The 26689-nt window shown below is 36.4% G+C and overlaps 3 protein-coding genes and 1 long non-coding RNA gene across 4 annotated transcripts; 3 read left to right on the top strand and 1 right to left on the bottom strand.

The window, feature by feature from the left end:
* Nucleotides 1-8488: 8488 nt before the first annotated feature.
* On the top strand, nucleotides 8489-10795 carry LOC140786885 (SCARECROW-LIKE protein 7-like). Its single transcript, XM_073135591.1, has one exon. The coding sequence runs from the start codon at nucleotides 8958-8960 to the stop codon at nucleotides 10548-10550; it is 1593 nt and encodes a 530-aa protein (XP_072991692.1). The 5' UTR covers nucleotides 8489-8957; the 3' UTR covers nucleotides 10551-10795.
* A 6204-nt stretch (nucleotides 10796-16999) lies between these two features.
* On the top strand, nucleotides 17000-18127 carry LOC140787195 (uncharacterized). The gene is made up of 2 exons (XR_012108767.1): nucleotides 17000-17727; nucleotides 17799-18127. It is a non-coding gene; the product is annotated as an uncharacterized lncRNA (long non-coding RNA).
* Nucleotides 18128-20411: 2284 nt separating this feature from the next.
* Nucleotides 20412-21421, top strand: LOC140787194 (uncharacterized). Its single transcript, XM_073135989.1, has 3 exons — nucleotides 20412-20744; nucleotides 20901-21022; nucleotides 21114-21421. Exons 1-3 carry the CDS (start codon nucleotides 20554-20556, stop codon nucleotides 21194-21196), a joined length of 396 nt encoding a protein of 131 aa, XP_072992090.1. The 5' UTR covers nucleotides 20412-20553; the 3' UTR covers nucleotides 21197-21421.
* Nucleotides 21422-22275: 854 nt separating this feature from the next.
* On the bottom strand, nucleotides 22276-22959 carry LOC140787114 (uncharacterized). The gene has a single exon (XM_073135884.1). It carries the CDS (start codon nucleotides 22848-22850, stop codon nucleotides 22437-22439), a length of 414 nt encoding a protein of 137 aa, XP_072991985.1. The 5' UTR covers nucleotides 22851-22959; the 3' UTR covers nucleotides 22276-22436.
* Nucleotides 22960-26689: the final 3730 nt, after the last annotated feature.

The following is a 26689-nucleotide window of genomic DNA, read 5'->3' as shown; positions in this document are numbered from 1 at the left end:
TCTCAAGATCTAGCTATTCAAACCTTGTGATTTTGGATTCGTTGGAAAGTCTTTTCAAGGGCAATAACATATCCAAAATTCAGAAAGATCCAGTGGTTAAATTATCCACAGCTTTCTTCGAAAATCACATCCTTAATCTAGTCTAGAACTATTACGGATACTATCAATAAATATTATTTTAGAAAAACTTTACAATTTAAACCTTTATCACATAAGAAAGTTTGCTATTAATATTATCATTTCTCACATATGAAACTCAAATAAGTTACCACATCATCGACCACTTATAATTTGCTTTTGAGTAGCTTAACTTGAGGGTATATTTAGGTAAACTTTTTATTTTATTATTGGAAGAGCGTTCTCAATATAATTCCAAGGATTACATTTTATAGCAAGACCAACAAGTTTTTGTAATTTAATTATATTTTGATTTAACATATAAAACTGAATACTCAATACATATTTTATTATAATAGTATACATATAATTCTCAATACATATTTTATTATAATAGTATACATAATATATATATATATACTGTGCATATTAAAATAAAAAAAACTAATTATAATTAATTTATAAAATTCCCCTTGACCAACCACCAGATATATGGAAAAACAGTAATAAATCCTTGAGGTCAATAAGCAAAAGATATAGACAAAAGTCTAAATATATGATGCAATTTGTGAATAATAAAAGTATAAAGAGCCAAGATAAATATCATTAGAATACAGGGTGTTAAATGAAACTTTTCCAAAATAAAAAAGAAGGAAGAGGACAATGTGCCGCGGGGGAGCGGAAGATCTGTTGCCCGCATCAGCACCTCATTCCTCTCCGAGTCAATACGCCTCGACTTCGAAAATCAAGTTCGATTTTTTTTTTTGTTCCTTCTCCCGTCGAAATTAATTCGAGGAGGAGAAGGGGGGAAAGGGCGCCTTCCCTGTTCCCCGTCGTCGGGGAGATGATTACGCGCTCGAAGCTCGTGGAGCAGCTTCGAGAGTACCAGATCCGATCGCAGCACAAGTGGGTCGCTCTGACAAGCTTCTCCCCCAATCCACACATCGCTACCAGGTTCTCCTTCCTTCCCTTATCTCCTTAATTACTATCCGTTTCATGGTCGATCTTTGATTTGTTACTGATACCATCTTCTGGAGAGGATTCCCTTTATCGGGTCTTCTCTTTTTCTTTTTCTTTTCTTAATTTGGTGCGTGCTGTGTTTTTCTTAGAGGGATCCATTAGTTTTTTTTATAAAACGATGCAATTACTGACGGTTCGGTATTAAAGGGGAGTTAGATTAGACAAACGCTGTGTTGTGTTTGATCTTTGGAAGTGCGGAGATGAAATGGGTGAAGTAACCTGATTATGGAAATGGGTTAGTAGTATGGATTTGAGTTATATCGATCTTGGAAAGATATATGAGCCTGGTGAAAATAGTAAATGTATGCGTATTTGATTTAGGTCTTGGAGGTTTTCTTTTAAATTTAGCTGGTCTGAAGTCAACATCTTCTTTAGTGAGGCTGGTGCCAAGTACGTACATGGTTTATATGGTTTGGCCAAGAGGAGTGCTAAATGCAATGTAAGAGGATATTTTTACTTCGGATTTTTTTTTTTGTGTATAACTGCGATGTAGAAATTTATTTCGAGATGGAAACAGAAACGAAGAACTTTGCTTCAGAATTCACTGAGGAGATCTTTTGAAATTGCTCCAATGTATGCACATCTTTTTTGGGCATTCATGGATTTATAACAGGAAAGCATTGCATGATTTTCTTTTTAACATATACGTGTTTGCTAAGCAAGAACGTATACTTGCACCCATTAATTGTGAGACGTGCTGTAAACCCATATAGTTTGGGCTCATGGCGAGGTAGTAACTTTTGTTAGCGATTTATATTTTGAACCCTTCTAGACAGGGTGCTGATTCAGTTACATTATTTAGCTTGCCAGGCAATGTTGCCTGATTATCTCCAATGGTGGTTTTTTGATTGGTTAATAATTATAGTGCAATCCATCATTTGAGATAGACTTAAGCTCAGTGGATATCAAATGAGGCCAACTCAAAATTTTGGTCATGCAAGGTTTGATTTTGCTGGCGGTCAGGTTAGATGTGACTTAGCTTATTTCTGCTAAACCCAATTCTATCCTGATTGTGATCCAATATGAAGCTGGCTCTTTTTTACTTTACATATGTATGATATCTTTTTTATGCCTTAGAAGTCTATGTTATTCCAAAATGTGGTCTTAACCTTATAGATTTCCTTAATAACTCAAGATTCTCACGTATACAGCCTAGAGTTTCTACTTCCAAGAGCAGTTGTATATACTATATAATGTGTAGTGAAGATAGATGTGATTGACCTCTATTGAGTGACAACTAAATTAATCAATGCCAACCAACCCGGTCTTATTCTGTTTGATTTAGTTTTTTGTAGTTGTTTGCTTTGTGTCCATTTTAGTGTAGGTTCAATTAGTCAGAGTTGAGATTTCAACCATTTGACAGTGTATAATTTGGACTTTAACTTAATCTGACTGAGTGACACTCTTCTGTTTAGAGAAGCACAAATTTTGAGGAAAAGGAATGAGGAGACAAAGGAGGAGGGGATGAGTTGGGAAGGAGTGAGGGGAACTTGGTTTGTGAGTAATTTATGATTGGAGGAAATTTGATTACCCAACTTTTTCCTTGGCTCCCAAGCAGCCCTCTCTTGGTCATAATGTGTCTTCCCTCCTTTTGAAATTGTTTTAATTAATCACTTGATTGGCCTACTGTGAGTAAGTTTTAAAAAGTGTTTGGTAATATATAAAGGAGCTAGTTCAATGCCATTTCAGTTCAGAATTTCTCAAACATGTGGTATTAAAGATCCTTTTCTTCCTCCTTTTGCTATTCTTTCAGTGGTGCCCCATTTTTTCCTCTCAAATCTCTTTTCCTGTGTATCTTGTTAAACAACTTGACTTTGGTGATATAATATCAGCTGTGCTCTTCCCAAGAAGAACCTGGCTTGGAGTTCCAGATCACTTTTTAGTTTTTATTCTAATTTTCCTTTACTTAACTATCAGTTTTTTTCAAACTGAGGTTAAATGACTCAGATTAGCATTAGGTGTAACATAGAGTCAGTGTTAAACTTTGTATTGTTCCTCAAAGTAATATGTAAATTGTAATTACACTGGCACGGTCTTCCGTTGGATTTGAGATAACTCTTTGCAATACATCTGAAATATTGGGAAAGGACTGTATCGTTTTATGACGACATGGAAAGGATGATCAGGATTCAGGAGAGTTAAGCTTGAAGTTAATCACAGTCATGTAGACCTCATTGTGTTACTGTAGTATATAAGAAGCACAAAAACATAACTTGTTATTTTTAATTTTAAGCTATTATTCAATTTTTCCCTTTTCACACTCTTTATGTGCAAATCTTTTCATTCTAAACTGGAGTATGTACACGTAATAATGAATATTTGAAACTTGTTCTCTTTTGCAGGAGGGATGTTGTTGTGGCACTTATCTACACCTTACTGTTTAGCTTTCTCGCAATATCTTGTTGTGTGACCCTTTATTTTAAACACTTCAGAGTTTCATGTTCTTTTATATTTCTTGGAGTGCTGCTGCTTATATGCCTTAAGTTTTCTAGGCATAGAAAGCTCACAAAGAAAAGGGAAAGAAGATTATTGTTACCTTTGTCAATGTGAACGCTTTGTACATTTGACAATTATTGAGATGATTACCTGATAATATCTGGGAACTTCATGCAATCTGTTTGGTTACTGTTCTGATGGTGTCCATCAAAAACTTTTACATTAACTACTCATTAACAATTTCTTTTCTGGAATTGCCGTGGAATAGAATTCTTGTTTGTATCCCACAATGACTGTTCAGTTATTAATATCAACAATCCTGTTATGGGCAATATGGTCTCTTCTATCAACTTTTGTATTTCTGTGAGTTGACATGCACTATCTCTCTATTCTTAATCAAGCTGTAAATCATAGGATGTTAAGAATGGTATCAATTCATTTTCATACATGGTTAGTAAGATTTTGAAAGGTATTATCAAATTTAACCTAGTGATTGTACTAAGAAGCTTTTTTCCATTTATTAAATTTCTATTTTGTCGATATATCAAGTAACTCCAATAGAAAGACTACAACGTCCTTAGCCCCTAGAAATCATGACACTTGGGCTTATTGTTCAGAGTGTGGATATATTAATAGTATAAACTGATGTTTTTCTGTCTTTAACTTGTTGCTGTGAGAGAAATGGCCTTATCAACTCATATATTGTGATTTAAAACAAATTGCTACAATTGGCTCCGTGCTTGAGTTTTAATTTCTTCCAAGTATGGCTGAACTTGGAAGCTATACTTAATGGTGAAACTGGTAGCAGTAATAGTTGCATGGACATGTAATATGATGGAGATGTGTATATATACAACAGTTTGGTCGTGACTATGATGGAAGTAAAGATTGTGGCTGTTTAGTGCTTTCTTAAATCTTTTTCCTTCTTTCTACATAAAGTTTTACAATTAATGTGGTCACATACCACCCCTTCCTCCCTTCTAAACACACATAGATAAAGTAAAAGCAGAAACATGCACTGGTGAATGCTGTTGCAAATGCTTGTAGATGTATCTGATAATACTATTTTCTTGTAATTGCTAAAGATTCTTTTATCACGTTATGAAACTTGGAAAGATTGTTACAATATTGTTATGTTACTGTCCCCTAGTGCAGCCTTTTCTATTTCTTGTTACCTTGAGTGATACTTTGTAAGCTTGTATAGTACAGCCTTGGTCTTTCATTTCTGGGTATCAAAGTACTGTAGTCATATACGACAATGCTAGTAGATAGTTGTGTCCTAATAATCATTTTGCTGATACTTATTAATCACTTTATGAAACTTGGAGATAGGTTATAATACTGTCTAATTTTTATTCTTGTTTGATTGAAGGTTGTTTACTTGTTTTGTTTATATACAACCTTGATTTTTAATTTTCTGTGCATTCCAATACTTGGTAAATGATTGGATTTGTTGAAATTCTCCATGATAGCGAGGATGCATTTGGTATGAGGCAGTGTTCTACATCAGAGGTGCTTAAATGGGTTATGCACAGTACTAAGATGGTTCCCTATTTCTTGCAATGATTTTTAACCAATCAAGAGTTACTTCTATTTGAGAAATTGTTGTCAGAATATTTGTTGGCTTGGTTGTTATATCCAACACAACTAACGATTTTGTATTTGTTGACGCGCGCCTGCTTTCTGGCCCAATTTCTTTTTCACAAGTTCTTTTTAGTAGGGATTGCTTTTGGTGATAGCATTCTGGGATGGAATGATTGAAATCTACACTGTTATCCATCACTTTTGTTGAGCAGAATATTTGTATGAATGAAGAGGTATAAATTAACTCTTCAACTTTGCGCTCATTGTTTATGTTGCTTATTGGAAAATATCAAACTAATTTTGTTAGCCCAGTAATTGTGGTAGTTCTTCACATTTCTTTACAACAGTAACAATTTGGTGAAAAGTTTAGTTCTATTAGGATCTGTCAATATGTCAGTTGTAGCTTTATTAATAACTCTCTTTGGTTTGAAAGTATTTGTTTATAACATTGCGTTCAGTTCTGCAAATGGAAAAGTGAAAGGTTTCATGAACAAGATAGAGGACAACCAAAGCTTGCTCATACCAGTGATAGAGACACCCATTGCTTTAATCCTTTCCCTCATCTTCTTTTCCTTGTGAACTTAGCAATTATCTTTAGAGAAATGTTATAGGGAAATTTATCGAACATAACTCTTTTTTTTTAAAACTTTTATTATTATGTATATATTCTACTATATAGATATTTACTATTCAACTCTTACGTTTTGCTTAAGATTTCTTAAAAAGACTATGAATTAAATTCTATCCTAATAGCAGTTAATAAAATAGAAAATATTCTATTATTTTTAAAAATTAAGATACCTAAAATACTTGTCAGTTGATTTTAAAATATAGTTATCCGTTTAATCTTACTTTAATCGAAGCAACCTTATTCAAGGGTATTGTGGTTATTTTTGTACTTATAGTTATTTTAAATCAATTTATGTATTAACTGATAATTAATAAAACTAACGGCAAAGTGTTTTGAGGCATTTTAGGTAAAATATGAGTGTCTGAATGAAACATATTTATATGATAGAATATAACAACATAAAAACAAAAAATATAGTGTTTTAAATAAATTTCCTAAAATTAAATAGAAGTAACAAAGATCTAGCTTTTGGAATGCGACTTGCTCTGTTGTCTTTTGCCTGATAGAAGAAGTGGATTTACAAAAAATAAGATAATTACACCTAAACCTAATGACTTATTGCTTATTTTAATATAGACTATTTTTATAATGTAACCTCTCATAGTTGTCCATTTAAAAGTGGTGATTAAATAGTCATTTAGGCTGCATTTGATTGTGAAATAATTTGAAAACCTATTTTATTGTAAACAAATATAACGGTGTAATAATTATATTTAATATAACATATAAATTAATAAATTAAAGAAATTTTTTGGTAAATAATTAGAATATCTTTATAGCATACGAACGAGAAAAAGAATAATTAACACAATAGTTAATTAAAGTGATTAACGGAAGAGAAGATGAGAGAGAAAAATGTATTAATATATTTTTATTGAAGTGAATTATTGTTTAGTTACCACTAAACTAAAAATATTAAATAATTTACTACATATCTAGGTATTAGAGTATTAGATAATTGAATAGATCCTAATGCTAAAAGAAAATATAAGGATTCTATATGAAAACAAGTAAAATGTATCACGGACTTTTTAAAAAATATCTCAAAAAAAAAAGGGGAGATTGGGGAAATCGACCGGACTTCATTTGTGGGGGAGATAAACGCCGGCCGGTCTACTTCATTGCTACGAATGGCGATAGGAAAAGCTTGTCGTTTTCTCGTATAAATAATACACGGAAAACGACGATATTATTTTTCATTATTTGAAGTTATCACTCTAACCTACTAATAGTTTTCTTCCTCACGCAATACAGGTGCTTCTAATTTAAGATGCAATAAAAAAAAAACAAAGACCTTTTTCTAATAATTTACTTATGTAGGCCTGACACGATTCAATTAAGTGTTGAAATATGACAAGGAAACGAGTTTTTTTTCTTCTTCTTTTTGGGGGCGGGTCTTCTTCCTACGAGTTGGTTTCAAATTTAAATTATCTGTCATTGAGTTAATGCAAGCGTAAATATTTTAGTACTCATTTAGCTGGATTCTTTACTTTATGGTTAGAGGCAATGAGCTTATAATTAATGGGTTAATGAGTTAGCACACACCTTACACAAAACCGTCCTTTTCAACTCGCCTGCGATAACTTGTCGATCCTGGTCACCGCCAGGTGTTCGGAGGGCCCAGCACCGTCCAAAAAGCCCCTGGATGGGACTCCAGGGGGGAGGGGCCCACTTTCCCAGATGGGTCCTACCTAAGAACCTATCTGGTCTGTCCATTTTGTGGGAAGATATCATCTGGTACGTCCAAATCGATGTCAAGAGGACAACAACGGTGAATGAAGTAAAGAAAATTGAAGCTTAAGCCGCTAGAGACATGCCATCTGGGTCCTTAAGCGCCGATACCTAGACGTGGCAGACAAAATAGGCTTCAGATCGAATTTTCCTTCCATTAAAATTAAAAAATTGGAGTAGTTTTCGATTATTCTACCAACACCAAAACTAAATAACTTTTAGTTTTATATGGATACTACATAAATGCAAGTACTCAAAATCATTCATACAAATAAGCTATATTAAATAACAAAATTTGACAGTAATATTTTATATACGTGTGCAAAAAAAAAGGAGGAGTAATTTCGATGATGGGATGAAACACGGAACATGTAAATTATCGAATAAAATGGGCCGGCTGACTTGGATGGTGTTGTTGTGAAGGAAATGGGCAAATGGGTTAATGGCTTTAATGGCGTATGGGTGTTGGATGAGGTCAAACAACGACAGTGGTGTCTATTCAGGGGACCCGGGATAGGCGCGAGTTGAGCGACGCGTCATGCATGGCGTCGACAACTATCATTAGGTGTTAGCAACTATAGCAGGAAGTGAGCGATAAGACAGTACTACTCTACTAGGGTGCTAAGATAATCCTTGCAATTTTCGTTTCTATTGAAATAAAGCTAATGACTCAAACTTACATCTTAATGCCTCTACCTCTAGCTCTAGCTCTAGCTCTAGAGCTAGAGCAGCAGGACATTCCAGCGGCATCCCAAGCTGTGAGATGGAGTTAATACAAGTTTTATAGGAAATCCTGAGCCATCCAAAATATAGGAAGGATGAACCAACCACCTATGTCTACTATACTTTACAATCTAATTAAAGAGGTTTTTATATTGTTAAAAGATTTCATTAAAGATCTGCAGTTTTGGATCATCCTTGCCATTTAATCCCACTCCTCTTTCACTTTTTAAATTTGATTAATTTTTTCTGATCAAGTTCAATGAAAATATCCTTATATACACGTTCCGAACGCTACCCTATTTATTTCCAGAATTTCCTACAATAATGTGATTTGGGTACACCTAAATCAAAGAAATCCCAATCTAATAATAATATAAAGGGCATTCTGGGCCTTTCACTACTACGTGAACCCAATCCAATTTTTATCTAGTTTCCCGCTTATTTGTTATTTTGCTCGCTCTCTCGCTCTCTCTCCGTTACCGGACCACAACACCACTTTCTCCCGTCCCCAACTCAGCTCGTCACTGTCACTTCCTGCGACTCGCAAACCCTCCGGTTAATTTCCTCTCCAATCTTTTTCTCTCCGTCTCTCCCACTTCCCTTATCTTCCATCTCCGGTCTTCTATTAGCTTCTAAGAAGAACTCATCATCATCTAGAGAGAGAGCAGTAGCTAGGGCAAGAGAGAAGAGTAGCTAAAGTAGAGAAGGAATAGAAATGGCTTACATGTGTGCAGATAGCGGCAATCTCATGGCCATCGCCCAACAAGTAATCCAACAGAAGCAGCAGCAGCAGCAGCAACGCCAACAACAGCAGCAGCAGCACCAGCAGCAGCAAATCGCATCTCTAAACCCTAACCCCTTCTCCTCCACTCCTCCGTCGTACCCGGCGGCAGCGCCGCCCCACCATCACCACTTCCCCTTCGACTCCGCCGCCTTCCCCGACCCCTTCGCCGCAGACGGCGCGGACTTCGACTTCTCCGACTTCGCTTCCTCCGCTGCCGCCGCCGAGTTCGACTCCGACGAGTGGATGGAGAGCCTCATCGCCGAGTCCCCTGCCGAGTTCTCTGACCTCAACCGCCTCGTCTTCCCCGACAACTCCAAGATCCTCCCGGCCCCTACGCTGATCGAAACTCTGCCATTCGATCCCCCCGCCGGATCCGTATCGGTCCCCCTAGATCCGGAACCGGAGGCCAAGCCCCCTCCCCCACTCCTCGAATCCCTCCTCGACTGCGCCAGAATCTCGGCGGCGGATCCCGAGATCGCGTCGAGATCGCTGAGCAGGATCAGTGAGTCTGCCTCCGATCTCGGTGATCCGACAGAGCGAGTCGCCTTCTACTTCGCCGAGGCCCTCTCTCGCCGCCTCGGCAACTCATCTCCCTCCTCGTACGATTCCTTGCCCGAGGAGTTCACACTATACTACAAAACCTTAAACGATGCTTGCCCTTACTCCAAGTTCGCCCATCTCACAGCCAACCAGGCAATCCTAGAAGCCACCGAGTCGGCGACGAGGATCCACATCATCGACTTCGGCATCGTGCAAGGAATCCAATGGGCCGCCCTCCTCCAAGCCCTAGCGACCCGATCCGCCGGGAAACCGACCCGGATCCGCATCTCCGGCATTCCCTCCCCGAAGCTTGGCCCCTCCCCGGCCGCCTCCCTCGCCGCCACCGCCGCCCGACTCGGCGACTTCGCCACCCTCCTCGGTCTCGAGTTTGAATTCAATCCCATCCTAACCCCTATACGAGACCTCTCCGAGTCGACCTTCCGGGTCGACCCGGAGGAGTCGGTGGCCGTCAACTTCATGCTCCAGCTCTACCACCTCCTCGGCGACCCGGATACCTCGGTACGACGAATCCTCCGGATCGCGAGATCCCTGTCCCCCCGAGTCGTCACGCTCGGCGAGTACGAGGCGAATCTGAACCGGGTCGGGTTCGTTGACCGGTTCGCAAACGCGCTAGCCTACTACTCGGCCGTGTTCGAGTCCCTCGCGGCGGCAATGCCTCCCGACTCGCCAGAGCGGGTTCGGGTGGAGCGGTTCGTGCTCGGGCATCGGATCCTGGGAACGGTGGGCCAGGGAGAGGGAGGGGAAAGGACGGTCAGGATGGAGGAGAGCGGGGAATGGAGGGCTCTGGTGGAAGGGTGCGGGTTCGAGGCCGTGCCGGTGAGCAACTACGCGGTAAGCCAAGCGAAGCTTCTCCTCTGGAACTACGAGTACAGTGCCAAGTACGCTCTCGTGGATTCGGAGCCGGGTTTCCTCTCGCTCGCCTGGGGCGACCGCCCACTGCTCACGGTGTCATCGTGGCGATGAAACTGTGATTCGTAACTTTTAGAGAGGAGGGAATTTTTTTTTTCTTTTTAATCTTCCTTTACTGAAATCTCCATCGTTCTTTTTTTTTTCTTTTCCTTTTTCTAGTGTTGGAGAAAAAAATATTAGAAATTCTGATGGTTGGTGAATTGATTCGTGCTTTCATTATTAGTGTAGAACAGTGTACTGCTAATTGTAAAGAATAGATGAGGTTAGTGATTTTTTGTGATTTGATGCTTTGATTTTAATAGTTATTTGCGAGCTGAGCTTAGGAATTGTCTCTATATTTTTACATGGATTGTGTTCTAGTTTATTGTAACTGTGATATCTTTTTTTTTAAATAGTTCATAGACTAGTTCTGTTATATTCAAAAAAATAAAAAACACAAAATGCACTTCGTTATCTTTCCTTTTCTTTTCTGGTTCCCACCTCTCGTAGTTAGCTAGAAGAGAGATCCTAGTTTAGATTTGGATTTCACTCTCTCGTCACCATCAATCTTTATAAAACTTAATTCTCCTCTCTAATCCTTTTCTTTCTTGGGCCACTCTTCTCTCTCATTCATTTCTTTCTTTCCCTTTTCTCTATTTTGTGCTGCTGAAGAACCCAATGAGGGTTGTGGACCACGTGAGCATACCAAATCAACCCCCTAATTTGATCCACATGTTAGTTCCTAATTCCTCGTTATGACTAATTTAGTTTTTGTTTGGTAAATCGTTGTTAAATTGTAGATTTATTATCTTTGTCTTTGACGAAGGAATTCGTCGACTGACAACTTTGGGTTGCAATCAAAGAAGTTTCGCTGCATCAATCTCTTGCTGTGGGTACCATATTTAGGTACCTATGGGGGACGCTGGTTTCTTAGGCTGTTTGTGGCCATTGCCAGCGATGGTGGCCTTGCTGAGATTGGGGGCTTCGAGCTCTTTTGCCCCAAAGTGGGAATCTCCATGGCTGTCGGCCATGGAGTTCTTTGCTCCTCACCATCAACCACTCCAGCTAACGGTTAGATTGCGACTCTAACCCAAGTGAAACTTAATTTATACAATGAGATGGTTAGTTCTTTAACTTCATCTCTCTTATGTATTATTTTATTATTTTACACCATTTACTCGGCAAGGAGAATCTCGAGACGTAGGAGTAGCTCGATTGTTGAGGAGAGTTAGACAAATCTGAGATATTTTGCATGCAAGTTATATCTTATGTTAGTTTATGAGTAATGTAACTATTATGGTGATAATTAATTTATGTCATTATTGCTTACTTTTATATATATGAGCAATTGTTGCTTAATTATTAATTTTTTAACGCTTATTTTATAATAGACTCCATGCTTAGTTATGATATATATTATATTGATGAACATAGTGTAAATAAGATAATAAAAGCATAACACCATTTGCAAGTATTATTATTACTTTAGTCCTGACTAGTCAGTGCCCTTTTCACTCACTCAACTCGGAGTTAAGAATAGAATGTATTATATAATATTATTATATTAGCGGTCTACAACTGAGGTCCACAGTTTGTGAAGCATGTAAGTGATTATACTATTTTGTTTAAAGACTAGACTATGATGGTAGTAAAAAGATGTTTGAGAAGTAAGGTTAGAACTCTAGTGATACCCGACATTACGTCAAGACGTCAATTGAGTTTTGGGCTCTTTTTCGCTGTATGCGATGATTCTACTATATGCGATGATTCGACAACAAGTAATGATTCTATTGTATGTAATAATTTTCTATAGCAGTGATGATGATGATGATGATATTGGGATTTGGGTCTATAACTGGGGTCCTTAGTCTAATAGCTATAAACAACCGATCATATGCAGCGTCGTTAGACATATACAGACAATATTATCACTAGATGACTATTTGTCATCATTATTGTGTTTGTTATATATAACAGGGCATCATTGATATGTTTACTACGTGGATTATGACACATTGAGTTATGATGATATTATGTACTTCTATATATTATGATTAAATGAAAATTCATTGTACACATTTATCTCGATACGTTGATAATTATGGGTATACATTAATATTTATCGTTCACTATATTGTTTATGAATTATTATTGGATTATACTTGCTATGTTGTGTGCTCATTATTTTTTTGTGGAAACATTTCAAAGTTAAATGCGGAGAATGTGGATATTCGGGACTATCAAATTTATTTATTTTTTATTAGTGTTACTTATTCTATTTCTTCCTATTTAGACTTTAGCCTCTACGATGGTTTATATGTTTAAGTTTATATATAGACATGTATTCCTAGAAGCTTATTGAGGTATGTGATACTTAAAATTATAAATTATTTGCTTGAATTATTATAATATTATAGATCTATTTTAAATATTTTGTAATAATATTACACAATAAAAAAATTCACGTAATTTTTTAAGGTGGGTATTTTAAGTTCATTCCGAAGGAGACGAATTACAATCGAAGTTAACAAGTGGATGAGCCACCCCTAAGTACACTTTCATGGTAGAGCAATCTTAGCTAGTCTTATCATTTCTACTGGTGACAAACTCTCCTTTAATATCCACAATAAGAGGCTCTACAGTCAAATAAGTATGCTAGTCACAGAAGATCCAAAATTTCTATTTCTTAGCCAACTTGCAAGCTTCTTTAATAACTGAGAGGAGAGCGACAGTTTCCTCGTATAAAGCATTCTGGCCATTGGTCGAGGTAAATAGCTTTTCCTATGATTCTTGCAAGCTTCATTAGGATGCTCTACTCCTACTCTTTGGAACAGTAATAGTTTTTCTTCTTCTTCTTCTTCTTCTTCTCTCTCTCTCTACTTCTATAATATTTTGAGTTTTGAGTAGGCGCTGACGTTGTATGCTCAATCTTTTATCTGGTTCATAGGCTCGGGATGAGCCCAGCACGCCCTAATTAATTAACTCTTTACCTTATTAACCAACTCTCTCTGAATTTATTAGAGGGATAATTATAATTAGCCCCCTAAACTATCATGATTTTCTATGTACACCATCTAATTTGTATTATTATTCTTAACTAAGGAAAAAAGATTAATTATATGGAATATCTGAACTAAGAATTTTATTAAATCAGGGTGTTCTCCGTGATTAAAAAATAAAGTTTAAAAGTATATGCAAAAATAGTGACAGTTGGAGGAGGCTAATTGTAATTAACCATTTTTTAAACGGTGAGAAAATAATAATCTCACACAGATTTCTAGACCATGTCTCGGGCTTGGGCTTAAGGGTCTGGCCCAGCCCAGCTATGCTTATTTGTTATATTTGCATAATAAATATTATATTTAGATAATGTGAAATAAATTTGAATTAATAATCTGATAAATAATTAAACTACTCTTTATAATTGATGGACAAGAGAAAAATGAGAGAATATATAGAGGAAGGAGAGAGCGATTAAATAATAGTTGATCTAAGTAACGTCTTTTGCAAAGATAAAATAGTAATCGATAAATATTAAAAAAAAATATTGGATAAAAGAAAAGGGGTTATTAAGATAAATAGTTATTATTTGCTATACTGGTATACATAGACTAATATAACCCTTATTTTTTTATTTTATAAGTGAATAAAGAATTTAAGATTTTATTTGGTTTAAGGCTAAACTTATAACCTTTCTGACTTTCTCTCATGATGCAAGTTGATTTTTTTTTTAATATTGTTGATAAGTAAAGCTTTGTTTACTTTGAATTTCGAGACACATCTTTCTATCATTTTTATACCCAACGAATATTAATCAAGTTTGTGACTTCGCCTCAAACCAAACTCGATGTAAGATCTTTTGATTACTGTTTGAAAGTCAACTCATTATATAAAAAATTATATATTTATTTGTCAATAAAATATACATACATAGACTAAGATAATATTTTAAAATTCAATTATTACAATTATAGACGTTGTGAATATTCATCTTTTAAATTTTATGAAAATTTAGCTTTAGATTTCATAGATATATTTCATATTTTCAATACATGTTTTGTAGAATCCGTGTCTATATTCATTGATGTATTCCTAACACAATAATTATGTATTTCATACATACATCCATGAATTTGGTAAATATATCTCTAGAAATTATAAATATTTTTAGGTAATATGTCAATATAATTATTGAGTCCACAAATACATACATCTCGATTATGAAAAATTATACATATTGTCTACTGAATTATACGAATTATACGTCAAAGTTAACCTTTATTATAACGAATAAGTACATAGGCTTAGTTTGTATCGTACTATTTCTTTGTGGACCGAGGGATATTTTTTTAACCGATCATTGTAGAGATCGAAATTTTTCAGAACGGATATAAATACGTAGGTGACTATAAAATATAATATATATTATAAATTACAAAACTAATAGTTTTATTTTAAATTTCTGAATTTTAATACTCTCTATTATAAATAATATAACGAATTTTAACTATGTAATAGTCATAAGACGGGTCACAAATTTTATCCTATGATATGATCCGATTCGAGTCAAATTAGTTACTTAGATTCATCTTATTTTTTTAAATTTTAAATAAATCGAATAATCCACGTATAGATTCAATCCATTTTTACTTGTGAGTTTATATATGCTGATTTTTAGCTCTAATTTACGACCGGCGCAACATCGATTATTTACCATTTTACTCTATTTGCTATTGTTCTACTATTTTAATCATAATTTTTCATTAAATCTCCGATCGATCGAAGATCCGAGACTTACGAGATTACTGCTCTCAAAATCTAAGAATCATCTTCCAAATGGATCATTTTAGATCTGATTCATTACATCCTAATCTAATACACAAGAATGAATAATTAAAACATAAAAATAGACTCACCTCTTTTTTTTCTTTATAATTCTTATTTATCTGACATTATTTTGACTAATTACTAAAATATTATTACCACTAATTTTTTTATCTTTACTTATTTTCTGAAGAAAGTATGAATTATTTATAAATTATTTTATATATTATAATTAAATATTTTATTTGCTAATATTATTTAAATTAATAGAGGGTGAAAAAGTATGGATTGGATTAGAAAAATCTTAAAACGAGTATGAATAGATAGAATTTATACGATTTGCTAATTTGGAAGACTGGCAGAGTTACGTGTGCAACTTGGAGAGCTTCAACGACCGCCAACGCGGTTGGTTTCGGATAAGCGCAAGCTAACCTCTATGACGCAAGCAATGACGTCAATTGAGATTGCCGCCCAAGGTGGACCCCTAACAGCACTACCAAGGTAGCGATATATTCCTAACACCGCATTAGCTGTCAGCCCAATTACATCCCTACACGTGGAGTTATTTGATCCGTTGAAGTCGAACCGACATACATCGACCGTCGATATTGCACTGTTTTCCCATAAATAAGTGCCTTTCCCCCATATCTTTCTCTTGCGTTTCTAGGGTTAGGTTTTGAGCCTTCTTTGCGTGCGTTGCCCAAGTTTTCTTCGGAGGAACTTTTGGAGTTTATATCTGTCAATTTTGCAGTAGATCGTTTTCATCCTTTCCTCGCTTTATGATTATTTCAGAAAAATATTTACAAATTTATAGCTTTTACTTTTCGAAGTATATCATTATTTCTCGTTTATGATCTAATATTTTATAGTTTTGCGAGCTTTTGATTACAGATCTGGCGTTTCTTTTTGTCGATCTATGCTTCTGAATCGATACAGTAAACCTGTTCGTCTTTGCTGCTTAGATTTCTCTTCAGATCTACGATTCTGCTATTTTTCAGAGAGATCTAGTGTTTCATTGACTAGATCCACTAATAACTTGTTAGATCCTCTAGTTTTTATAAAAAAATCTTGGTGCTTGTACTCTATTTTTGTTTTTTTTCTCGTGTCTTTGCAGGTTACCTCATGTTATTGTGTTCTGGATGCGGAGGATCTGCGTTTGAAGGCTGGAAGCTAGCTGAAGTTCCAGATCTGTCTAAGCTCGAGGGATCTTTGTGGGATCTGCGATCCAAGGCCATATTGCTACTTGATTGAAGGTTATGATTCGATCTGGCTCTTAGAGGCAGCGATACCATATGTTTATGTAGATCTCTCTCGATGTCTCTTGTTTTGAGAAACTCGAGAATAAGAGATGCTGTGGGGTTTTCTCTGTGATGTAGAGCATGATCGAGGCAGGGATCTCACCGGATTTGGGAGGTAATGTTGGGTATAGCGGTGTGTTACATCGTTTTTGTTACGTCCGGCCTTTGCCATGTTGGGTGCGCTCGCATGGCAGGCCAACAGCCTTAATAAAATTTATTTTTGTGTTTTGGGGGGGATCGCACGGGGTTTTTCTTTATTTTCACCCCGGGATCTCCCCCTTGTCGCGTCTTCTCTTCTTTTTCCGTCCTTCCCACTTGCGTGCATATTTTGGCTGGAGCAAAGAAGCAACTGACGACGATATACCGCTATTATTGGAAAACGTGGCTGATCTACGAAGCAAAGGTACCATCAATATGTCTCCAATTATTACTTAGATAAGAAAATTCTACAGAAAATACTGAGCAATTGCACTACTTCCATTGCAACTTAATTATTCTCGATAATCCATTTGCATTTATCAGCAATTGGCACTAGAAATTTCGTAGTTATGTATTTCCCAACAGATACTTAATTGCGATTATATATTCTCCGAGATCCATTTCTAGCATGACATGCCGCTCCTTGTAACGAAAACAGAGATACTTTCATGCCTCCAGCGTTATGATTTTGCATCTTACCATCTTATCCTTTCAGATTTAACCTGTGGCAACTGTAATTTGGGTTTATGCTTACTACGTAAAAAGCTGTAGAACTTAAGTCTTCGATACATTGAAACCTGCCGTATTATCATCTACTGTCGCTCCTCGTATCTCAAGGGAAATATCTCATGAAGCTTTTTATTCTCTTTTTTTTTTGTTAACGGAATTATAATCTGATATTTGAGTTGCTGCTTGTCCCTACTTTATGCTGTACGGAAGTGTGTGTATGCAATTGTAAAAGATGTCTGTGTTCCAGAACGTCCCGTATACAGTTGTATTTTTCACGTTTAGAATTGTAGGCTCTCTGGAGTGCTGTTTCCAGATCGAAGGTGACAAGTGGGCAAGTGGGCGCTTCTCTCACCGGTGGAAGTTGACATAAGAGTTTTGCGGAAGATGAACCTCAGTCTCACCCTGGCTACCAGATATTAAAGGTGGGATTATAGTTTGCATGTGGGATCAACTTGTTTTGAGAAGAGATATCATTATTTTCCATCTGGTGTAGGGCATGCATCGGATCTCTGGAAGGTAGGCTGTCGTCAGAACCTCTATTTTGTTTCTTTGGCCTTTGCCATGGTGGGTGCGCTCTCATGGCAGGTCGGAATATATTAATAAAGTTTTTTGTTTAGTCGGGAGGGTGCATGGGCAGTCTTGAGCCCAGATCTTCCCTCGTGCCCCCTTTCTTGTTCACCTCTTTCCATTTATTTTTCTACTAGCTGATCTAGTAGATGAACTGCGTATCTTAGCAAGTGCTTTCATTATTGTTTGCCTAATTATGTATACCTATACTGTCATCTCGGGTTGCTATCAAGTTACTTTATGCTTATTATGTTATATTGACTCGAATAATAGTTTGTATTTGTAAAAGAAGTTTACTGTGAGGTAGCAATATTCGTGGAACCTACTTTGCTGGCTGTTGTCGGATTGCAGGATTTGGGATCTCTCGTTTCAGCAGCTACTATAAAATTTCACTGTTTTGAGTTTGGGCCTTTTGAGAATTATTCAATGTTCGTTATAGGCAGCTGGGCTGCATCCGAGGAGTTTCCTATGTTTGTGCAATTCTCAATTTAGAAGTTATGGCGTGATGATACCTTTTGGTGGATGCGGGTTATCTCCTGGATCTCAAGTTGAAGAGCACAATATGCTGCGGCGCAGCAGCCTTTTAATATGGTATTCGTTGTGACTTGCAGTATTATTTATTTTTTAAACTCTGTTATATGTTTGTTAGATGTTCACTTTTATTTATTTGTTCTTCTTTCTAATCTTTTCTTTGTTTCTGTTCGGTGGTGGATGTTTTGTTTGTTAGGTTGCGTTTTAGTGTTACTTTTATGGATTGTCTTTAGGCTGTCATGTTCGTTGTAGGCTTAAATTCTCGATTCTTGATTTGTACCAGTCTTTGTTGAGCATCTTACAAATCTCTAATTTTTGAATTTTTATTTAATTTTGATTTTACTGGTTTTAAAGGTTTCAATTTATTTTGGACCATTGGTCTTTATGCCATTTTAGTTGTGTGGCCTGCTTGGTTGCTGGCGTTGTATTCTTTATTTTGGTCTTCAGCTTGGCTCCGTATAGGTCGTGAATTAGGGAAATGAAGAAACTTGATAAGGAGTGTTTATTCTTATCGTTCAGTGTCCCAATCATTCCTGTGTCCGCTGAACTTAAGTGCATTATAATCATTTTAGAGGAGATAGTAACCAATTATTTATCACCTTGAAAGTCTTTTTAACCGCCGGTATATCCGGTTCGTTTAGCACTATCTAGTTTTTGTGCTGACCGTTTATTTGTGAACTTCTGTGTTGCCCAATGCCGATGGAAATTTACTCGCCCTAGGGAGTTGACATTGTTGGTTGTCCTGCTTTTTCTCCACGACCTGTACCTGTATCATCTTTTTCTGGGTTTGTTTAAGGTCTTTTGCCAGATGCCATTGCCGTTGCTGTTGGATGAATGGTTGTAGCTTTTAGATGGCGAACACTTTTTAAGTTTTGTCTTTGACGTAATACTGATTTAAAAGGTTGTTTCTACAGCCTTTTGTCCGGTAGGTGACTCCTATGAATCCTAAGTAGTAAGGTTTGAAGTTTCCAAACAGTCGCAATTCGTTTTTTTTTAATCTGCGCAAACACAACCTCACCCAAAGTTGATTTTAATGAAAAAATTGTAGATGGGAAGAAGGTAAATTATAGATAATTTTAGGGAACTACCTCTTGAAAATTTTTATTTGTCTTTCGACAATGAATTGTGGTAATAGAATGATTAAAGGCTGATTAAAATATCATGAAAAATCTTGTAATTTTTGACCTAAAAAGTCAGAATCTCCAAATTGGTACTTAGGTTGTTGATTTATTTACTCTTGACTATGAATTCCGGTAATTAATTCTCTAACTAGAATAGTATGATGGACGAGAGAAACGAACTAATCCTTCGATTAGAAGTGATGCAACTAAAGTGATGGCAGGGTCAGAACTTAACCTCCAGGTTAGGGTAATATGTAGTCTGGCAGGTTATAAGTCGGAACCCAGAAGTTCTTCATAGCTGACTCTTCCTGCGGAAATGATCCAGTGTTTGATATTAATTTCTTTTGTTGTGGTTTCGTATTTTCTTCTAATACCCTCTCGATGGTATCGTTTGGTAACCCCTGGCGTGTGAACTCTTGTCTGGATCTTTAAGCTCTGGGAAATCTTGTCTAGATCTTTAAGCTCTAAACGGTAAGAGCGCCCTGGTTTTTATGACAGATTAGTCTGTCATGATATACTTGGGAGGGTGATGGTTCGAATCCATCAAGATCTATTTGAATTTCTTGTTATGTATACTTTACAGCTTCTGAAAACACGTTTTGAGTTCCAAATTGTTAGATTTTCCTTTCTCTTTTGTTTAGGAAGTAGTCTACTATGGATGATATTAAATTGAACCGGCCAGAAATTGCTTACATAAAAAATCCAGTCAGCATTACTGAAGCCCTTTCTGACAATATAGTAGTTTGGGCTAATTGGCCCACTAACTTCTCATCTTTCAAAACAAGGCACGATAAGACGTTGACAATTCCCAAAACCCGGAAAGCGAGCCGAAGAAAACAGAGCCTCGCGTATGCGGACGGGGCCAACCTTCTTGGGCGCCCACACGTGTGTGAAGCTGCTCTCGTGCAGACGTAGTCAATCCCTACGTGCCGTTCTGACCGTGCGATTCTTGGTCACACGTGGCACTCAAGGAATTATATTTAACAAGGCCTAAATCCCCAAAGATATCCATGCAGAGAGGAACGAAGAATGCTTCTGGGTGGCCACGGTAGTGGAGTTGGGAGGATAGTTCTGCAGTGGAATCAGCACGGAGTAGTGGCAGCACGCTTGGTTCCGGCGACTCGTAGCGCAGCCGCTGCGTTTTGTAGTGCACCCAAGCCGGTCGATCACGACAGCATGGAGGAGGCGCCACCCAACCCTGGCCAAACCAAGGCCGCAGGGTAATCCCTTCTCTTTTTAATTTCTGATATTACAAGTAAAACATATGGTATGCTACTATATTTAAATTTAACCCCATAAAACCATAGATCCATAAAAATAGGGGTCTGGAATGAAAAATATATCCATTAAATCATTGGATGGGTTTGCGATCGTAGGGATGTGATGTCCCACTCGTTTGGAGAGGGCTACGCGACGAGGTCAGACGAGGAAGGATTCGGAGGCACCTACGGAGGCAATGACCCGGATGTGAATCCTGGCCACCGTGTAAACCATCCAGGTTAGGAGACGTTTGTATACAACTCTTTTTCTTTTTTTTCTTAACGTGTGTTTCTTCCCGCGCTCTAACTGTTTGCTTTAATGTCCACTAGAATATGACAAGTCGCAGGGCAGCGAAGTGAAGGAAAAGGAGAAGGCTCGGAACCTGGCGCACGGTGCGGCGACAGCCAACTAGGGTTCGAGCCCGTTCTTGGCTTTGTCTGTGATGCACTTCATTTCATCAATTCGGATTTGAAAGTGGTGAAGTGGAACGCAATAGTTCTAAATAAACCGGAGTTTTGTTTTAGTTCGTTTATTTCTCATATCACCAATTTGTTTTTGCTGCTATTGGCTCGAAAAAGTGAGCTTATTAAGCTAAGAATAATATTCAAACTTAATAGATTGAAACGATTGTTTTCTCTATCTGTTCAAGAGAGTATGATGTGAGATTTAAATCACCAACAGGTCTATCTGTAATCTGATAATGAAGCCAGCCAAAAATGTATTCATCTATTTTGAGTTCACATCTTAGAGTCTCGAAGAATATATCAACTTAAGTAACTTGAGTGATGTAAGTTTCCCTGGAACAATCAGGGTCACACACTCCCTGATTGTTTATCATCCATCCAGTGGTCTATCGAGTTTTTACCATTATCACGGATCTCTTATCTAATTTATCCAATCGAGTTTTACCACTATCATAGAAGCATTAACTTCACTAATAAGTAGAGCAAATCATAGTTAACTCGATATGCAATTTGATATTCAATTTTGGTTCGATTCTTTTTCAGTGGATAGTAGAGTTGATATTTACTAAATTCTACACAAAGCATTATATACGTATTATTTGTTAATCTAATAATTTAACTTCTATATCGACGGCTTTATTATTATTCTACAGTGGGGGCTATTGACTTTTCTTAACTGGAGCTGGGAAATTGCTTTACCGAATTGCCATCTCCATTCTACTACTACTGAAAAGGGCATCTTCTAGTTACCCAAGGAATCAACTGCTTAATTTTATAGGAAATTTGCAGAGCCACTCGAATTGTAGCTTTCAACATTTTGAGAAAGAAGTCCAAGGGGGGAAAAACTTCTGACTATTTAGTTATTGACTTTTGGAGGTTCCATAGGAAACCGGAGAGAATGTCTTCCATTGGACCAGACGACATTATCCAAGTTACAATTCCTGGAGCTATCTTAACGGCTGACTTGATTTTGATCAGAGTGGAAAACAATCACTGATCCACTATACTCTTCGATCATCACAACTCAGGCACTAGAAAATTTATCTCCATTAATTATGACAAGCAATACAAACTTCTTAACAGAGGTCAAAAAAAAAAATTACATGGCTTCCATTTATTCATATCCAAAATTTCTACAGCAAATCAAATAGAAATCATGTAACCAGACTGACCTCACAATCATCCATCTCAGTACCATCCCTGGATAGGCCACCTCTTCTCCGGATCCGGCAGCCACGACGACCTCTTCTTCTCCTTTTTCTTCCCGTGCTCCTCATTGTTACTAGTAGTACTGGTCGAAGCAGCGGCGGCGGCGGTGTCTTTCTCTACGCTCGTCGCCTCCACCTGCACGCTCTCCTTCTTGAACACGTAGTTGATGAGCTTCTGCACGGCCGGCTTCTGCGGCCGCCGGGCGACCTCGGGCTCGTCGGCGTTGGCGGACTTCATGGACTGGGACTGCACGAGCCTTTCGTAGTTGGGAAGCGGCGGTGAGTCCTCGGAGAGGATCGATTCCATCAACAGCTGAGAGCTATTTGACCTGCGCATGTTTCTATATAGGAGCGGCCTGGGTGATCCTCGGCTCTTCTCGGTCTCCTCCTCCATGTGGGGCTCGGATCGGATGCGATCGATCGGCGCCACAAACGAGCACTACGCGTTGGAAAAATACGAGTGGGGGTGGGGGAAGGATTAAAATATTGGAGGCCAAGATGAACTTAATGGCCTGGGAGGAGGAAATTAATGTATATATGTATCAATTCCAAAGTCTACAACTTGGAAGCTGAGGGAGAAAGAAGAGGTGTGCCACGAGGTTCCTTCTTTATTTTCACGTTGACTTTTTCTTTTCGATTGCTGAGACCGTTGGTGCGGAAATATATGAGTATCTTTTTTCTCACAAGGAGAAATTTATCAAAAACAGCCTTCTAACTTTTATTTTTATTAGAAATTTTTATAAATTATACCTTGCATTTCAGCTATTTTGTAATTCGTATTCTTTTTAATGATTTTGTTATTGGCTCTCTCTTTTTTTATATAATTTTTATTTAACATCTCGACGTTATATTAATTAACTGATATTAATTAAATTATTAAAATAACTCTACTACTCATTTATACCTCTCCACCATCTTCTCCCGACCACCTCTCACCGTTGTCGGTATCACCTTCCCTCAACTTCCTCCTCATCCTCTTCTTTTTCTTCATTTTTTTACTCTTTTTTTATTCCTTTCTCCTCCTCTTCTGCTTATTTTTACTTTGTTGGGGTTCGCAAGGAGAAGATGGAGCGAGCCAATATCCATATAAACATTTATTTTTCAAAGAAACTCTCTTAATTATAATTTTACTCTACCGATAGCTACTATCCTTTGGGTCAACTCGACCATCTTAGAAATACTATCCAACAATATCTTAATCTCATAAAATTGATAATTTCTAATTAGAAGATATCGATCCCACAAGTAACAAGTTGCAATGGAATTAGGAGAACTAACCCACCAACCAATAGGTTGCAATGCACAAAGAATACAATCATAATCTCAATGCTTACTGGACGTTTACTGATCGTAGGGTGGCGTGGCTAATTAGTTTAAAATGATAAATTCTATTACTGAAGTCTTGGTGTAGTTAGTAATCTAGCTAATAAGATCGATCCACATCGAATATCAAACTGATACAATATGCCGTGGAATCTACTCCATTCTTGCTCACAAAATTTAAGGCATAAAAAAATCGAGATTAAATAAGGTGGCCTGGTAGAGCTGGATCTAGCTTTGAGAGCCTTTGCTCATTGGATCATGAGCAATTTAGGAGATGGAATGAGTAATCTTTCAGCTAAGGATCGATCACGTAGAGGAAGTACATGGTGCCCATAACGTAGTTGACCAGCAACGGATCGTTGACTTGTTGGATGAATTCATACGTCGTACGGGTTTACGCGGCGAATCGAGACCAGCAAATTCCGTCAACCCCGGGCATAGGATCTAGAGAGAGAGAGAGAGAGTGCATCTTTGTGACGCGGCATCCCACTCAAGTGCGTTGAAGATTTGCCGCCATATTGGCCGAGTATTTTGACCAAACTAGGCTATTTATAAAATTATTTTATCCAAATGATCTCCTCATTGAATTTAAACTTTTCGGTGTTATAAGTAGAGTTGGGAGAATTAAATATATATATATATATATATATATATATATAAGGATTGGAGTTTAATATTTTCTCTAGTTTATTTGATTTTAACATAACACACCTATGCAGTTTATCTCTAATTTAGCTAACTACTAGATAAATATAAATATAAAATAAAATTCTTTCTAATAAGAAAAAAAATAAACGAGATCTACATTTTATTTTTAGAATAAATCGCTGTACTCTATAGTGAAAAGCCTTATAACTTACGTAAAACTTAGAATTTGTAGACTTACTTTTAATATTAAGTTAGGATAATAGATTAATTAGATAAATAAATTTATAAGGTAACCTATTTTGGTTAAGAACTCTAAACATGCGTGTGATCTCTTTGGAGTTCGAAAGCCCATAATCCAAGTTGTTCATGGATAACATTTAATAGTACAATTTCATCAAATAAAATAACGTTTAATGGTACAATAATGGATACTTATGGATAGTGATGCCAAAGAGAGCATCGATTTGATTAGCACTGGATAATTAGCAGGAGAAATTATATTATAATAACATCCTTGGGGGACTGGGGAGAGGGTAAAATAGTGGTAGATGTGAATAGAGAGTATATATATATATATATATATATATATATATATATATAATTAAATAATAATTAGTTATGATTGTTCTCTTTCATGATAAAACTCTTAGTTATCTAACGAAATGGATAGCTCATGAGACAGAGAAATCTCGGAGTTCCATAATGTTTTCCTTCCAAAATCTATATATAGAAAGGTATTCCTATGCTTATTTTATGTCTTCGGATTAAATATATTTTTATCTCCAGTTCTAAGTTATAATTATTAAGTTCTTCGTTCAAATTTATAGGTAATTATACCCTTTTATCTTAGAAAGTATTATCCATTTGAAAAAAAAAAATTACTTTACGATCTAAAGTTCTATCATCTCTATTACCGATGATTATAGTTGCAGTTCATTTAAAAGTACAAAATAAAATTTATGAAACTAAAATAAATTTTATCAAAATTATATAGGAATTAAATATATTTAACACTATATTTTATTAGCCCCTTTTACTTTAGAAATAATTTTTTTCTTATTAAATTATATCTTATATCAGAGACCTAATTGCTAATTTACTATTGATATTTATCCCAATAACCTACTTTATATAAAATTCAAAGGGTATTTATGATAACTTTATAAATATAAAACACTTTTTGATATGATATAATTCACTTTATATTATACTTTTATTAATTATTATATTTTTATTTTAGAATACAAGTGATAATTAGAATAATCATTTCTATAATAAAGGTCTTATTTTTTAAAAAATAAAATGAAATATCTATTCTATAATTATCTTATTGGTCAAGGAGACAATAATAAGAAGTAAGCACAAATTAAAGAGAAAAAGAGAAAGGAATAAAAGATGTGCAAGCAACTTATACAAACTTCTCCATATATATATATATAATATTAGTATAACCGTGGGCAGCTAACAGGTGTCACACAACTTATATGTATCCTTTTAGTAACATAATGCGAAAATTAAATACTAGATTTTGAATTTATATATCCAGCCTTACGTTAGCATTTGTTCTTCTAGAAAATTTCTACCCTTACAGGAGGAGCTCTAACCAATAACATGCTTTGCAAATTGTTAAACTATTATACTTGTATTATTTGAGGATAACCTTACTAATGACCGATGTTAATTTGTGGCTTCACCCAAACACATTATATATAATATGTCTACAATCTCCTAGTGACTCACTAATACCAAATCGACTACATTGATGCATGTTGGTAGACTCTTAATTTTTCTTAATTTTGAGCTGAGGTTGAGCGCAAGCCAATTTACTCGGACTCGGTAATAGAAATTTTGAGTCGACCGGTTTGATTAAGACTTGAATTAGGCTTAAATTAAATTTCCTATCGAATTCGAACCCCTCACATAACGGTCAAGATCGAATTAGGGCTCGAATTTTACAATCAAAGTTTTAGTTTAATTATCTAACTTATGGAGACAATATTCATATCCTCTAAACATATATCTTTTGTTTAAATTCCAATCAGTCCCTTCGTATATGGTGGGCTGATCAAAGAACATCCCACAGAGTTGAGAAGCCCAACATTACCATGGGCTTATCAAGTGTAAACTAAAAACGATTTAATAGTTCAAAGACAAAGAATTGGGCCATAATACTCACCAAAAACACTAGCCTTAGTTAGGATTTGGGATTTCCATGTAGGTCGAACCATTGGACAATAGTTGAACTTTGTGTCGGCTATCCTT

The sequence above is a fragment of the Typha latifolia genome, chromosome 4 (assembly GCF_019914945.1).
Source record: "Typha latifolia isolate L0001 chromosome 4, TyphaL0001v2, whole genome shotgun sequence".
NCBI lineage: Eukaryota > Viridiplantae > Streptophyta > Magnoliopsida > Poales > Typhaceae > Typha > Typha latifolia.
The sequence above is the reverse complement of the archived record's forward strand: the minus strand, read 5'-3'. Positions and strand labels throughout refer to the sequence as shown.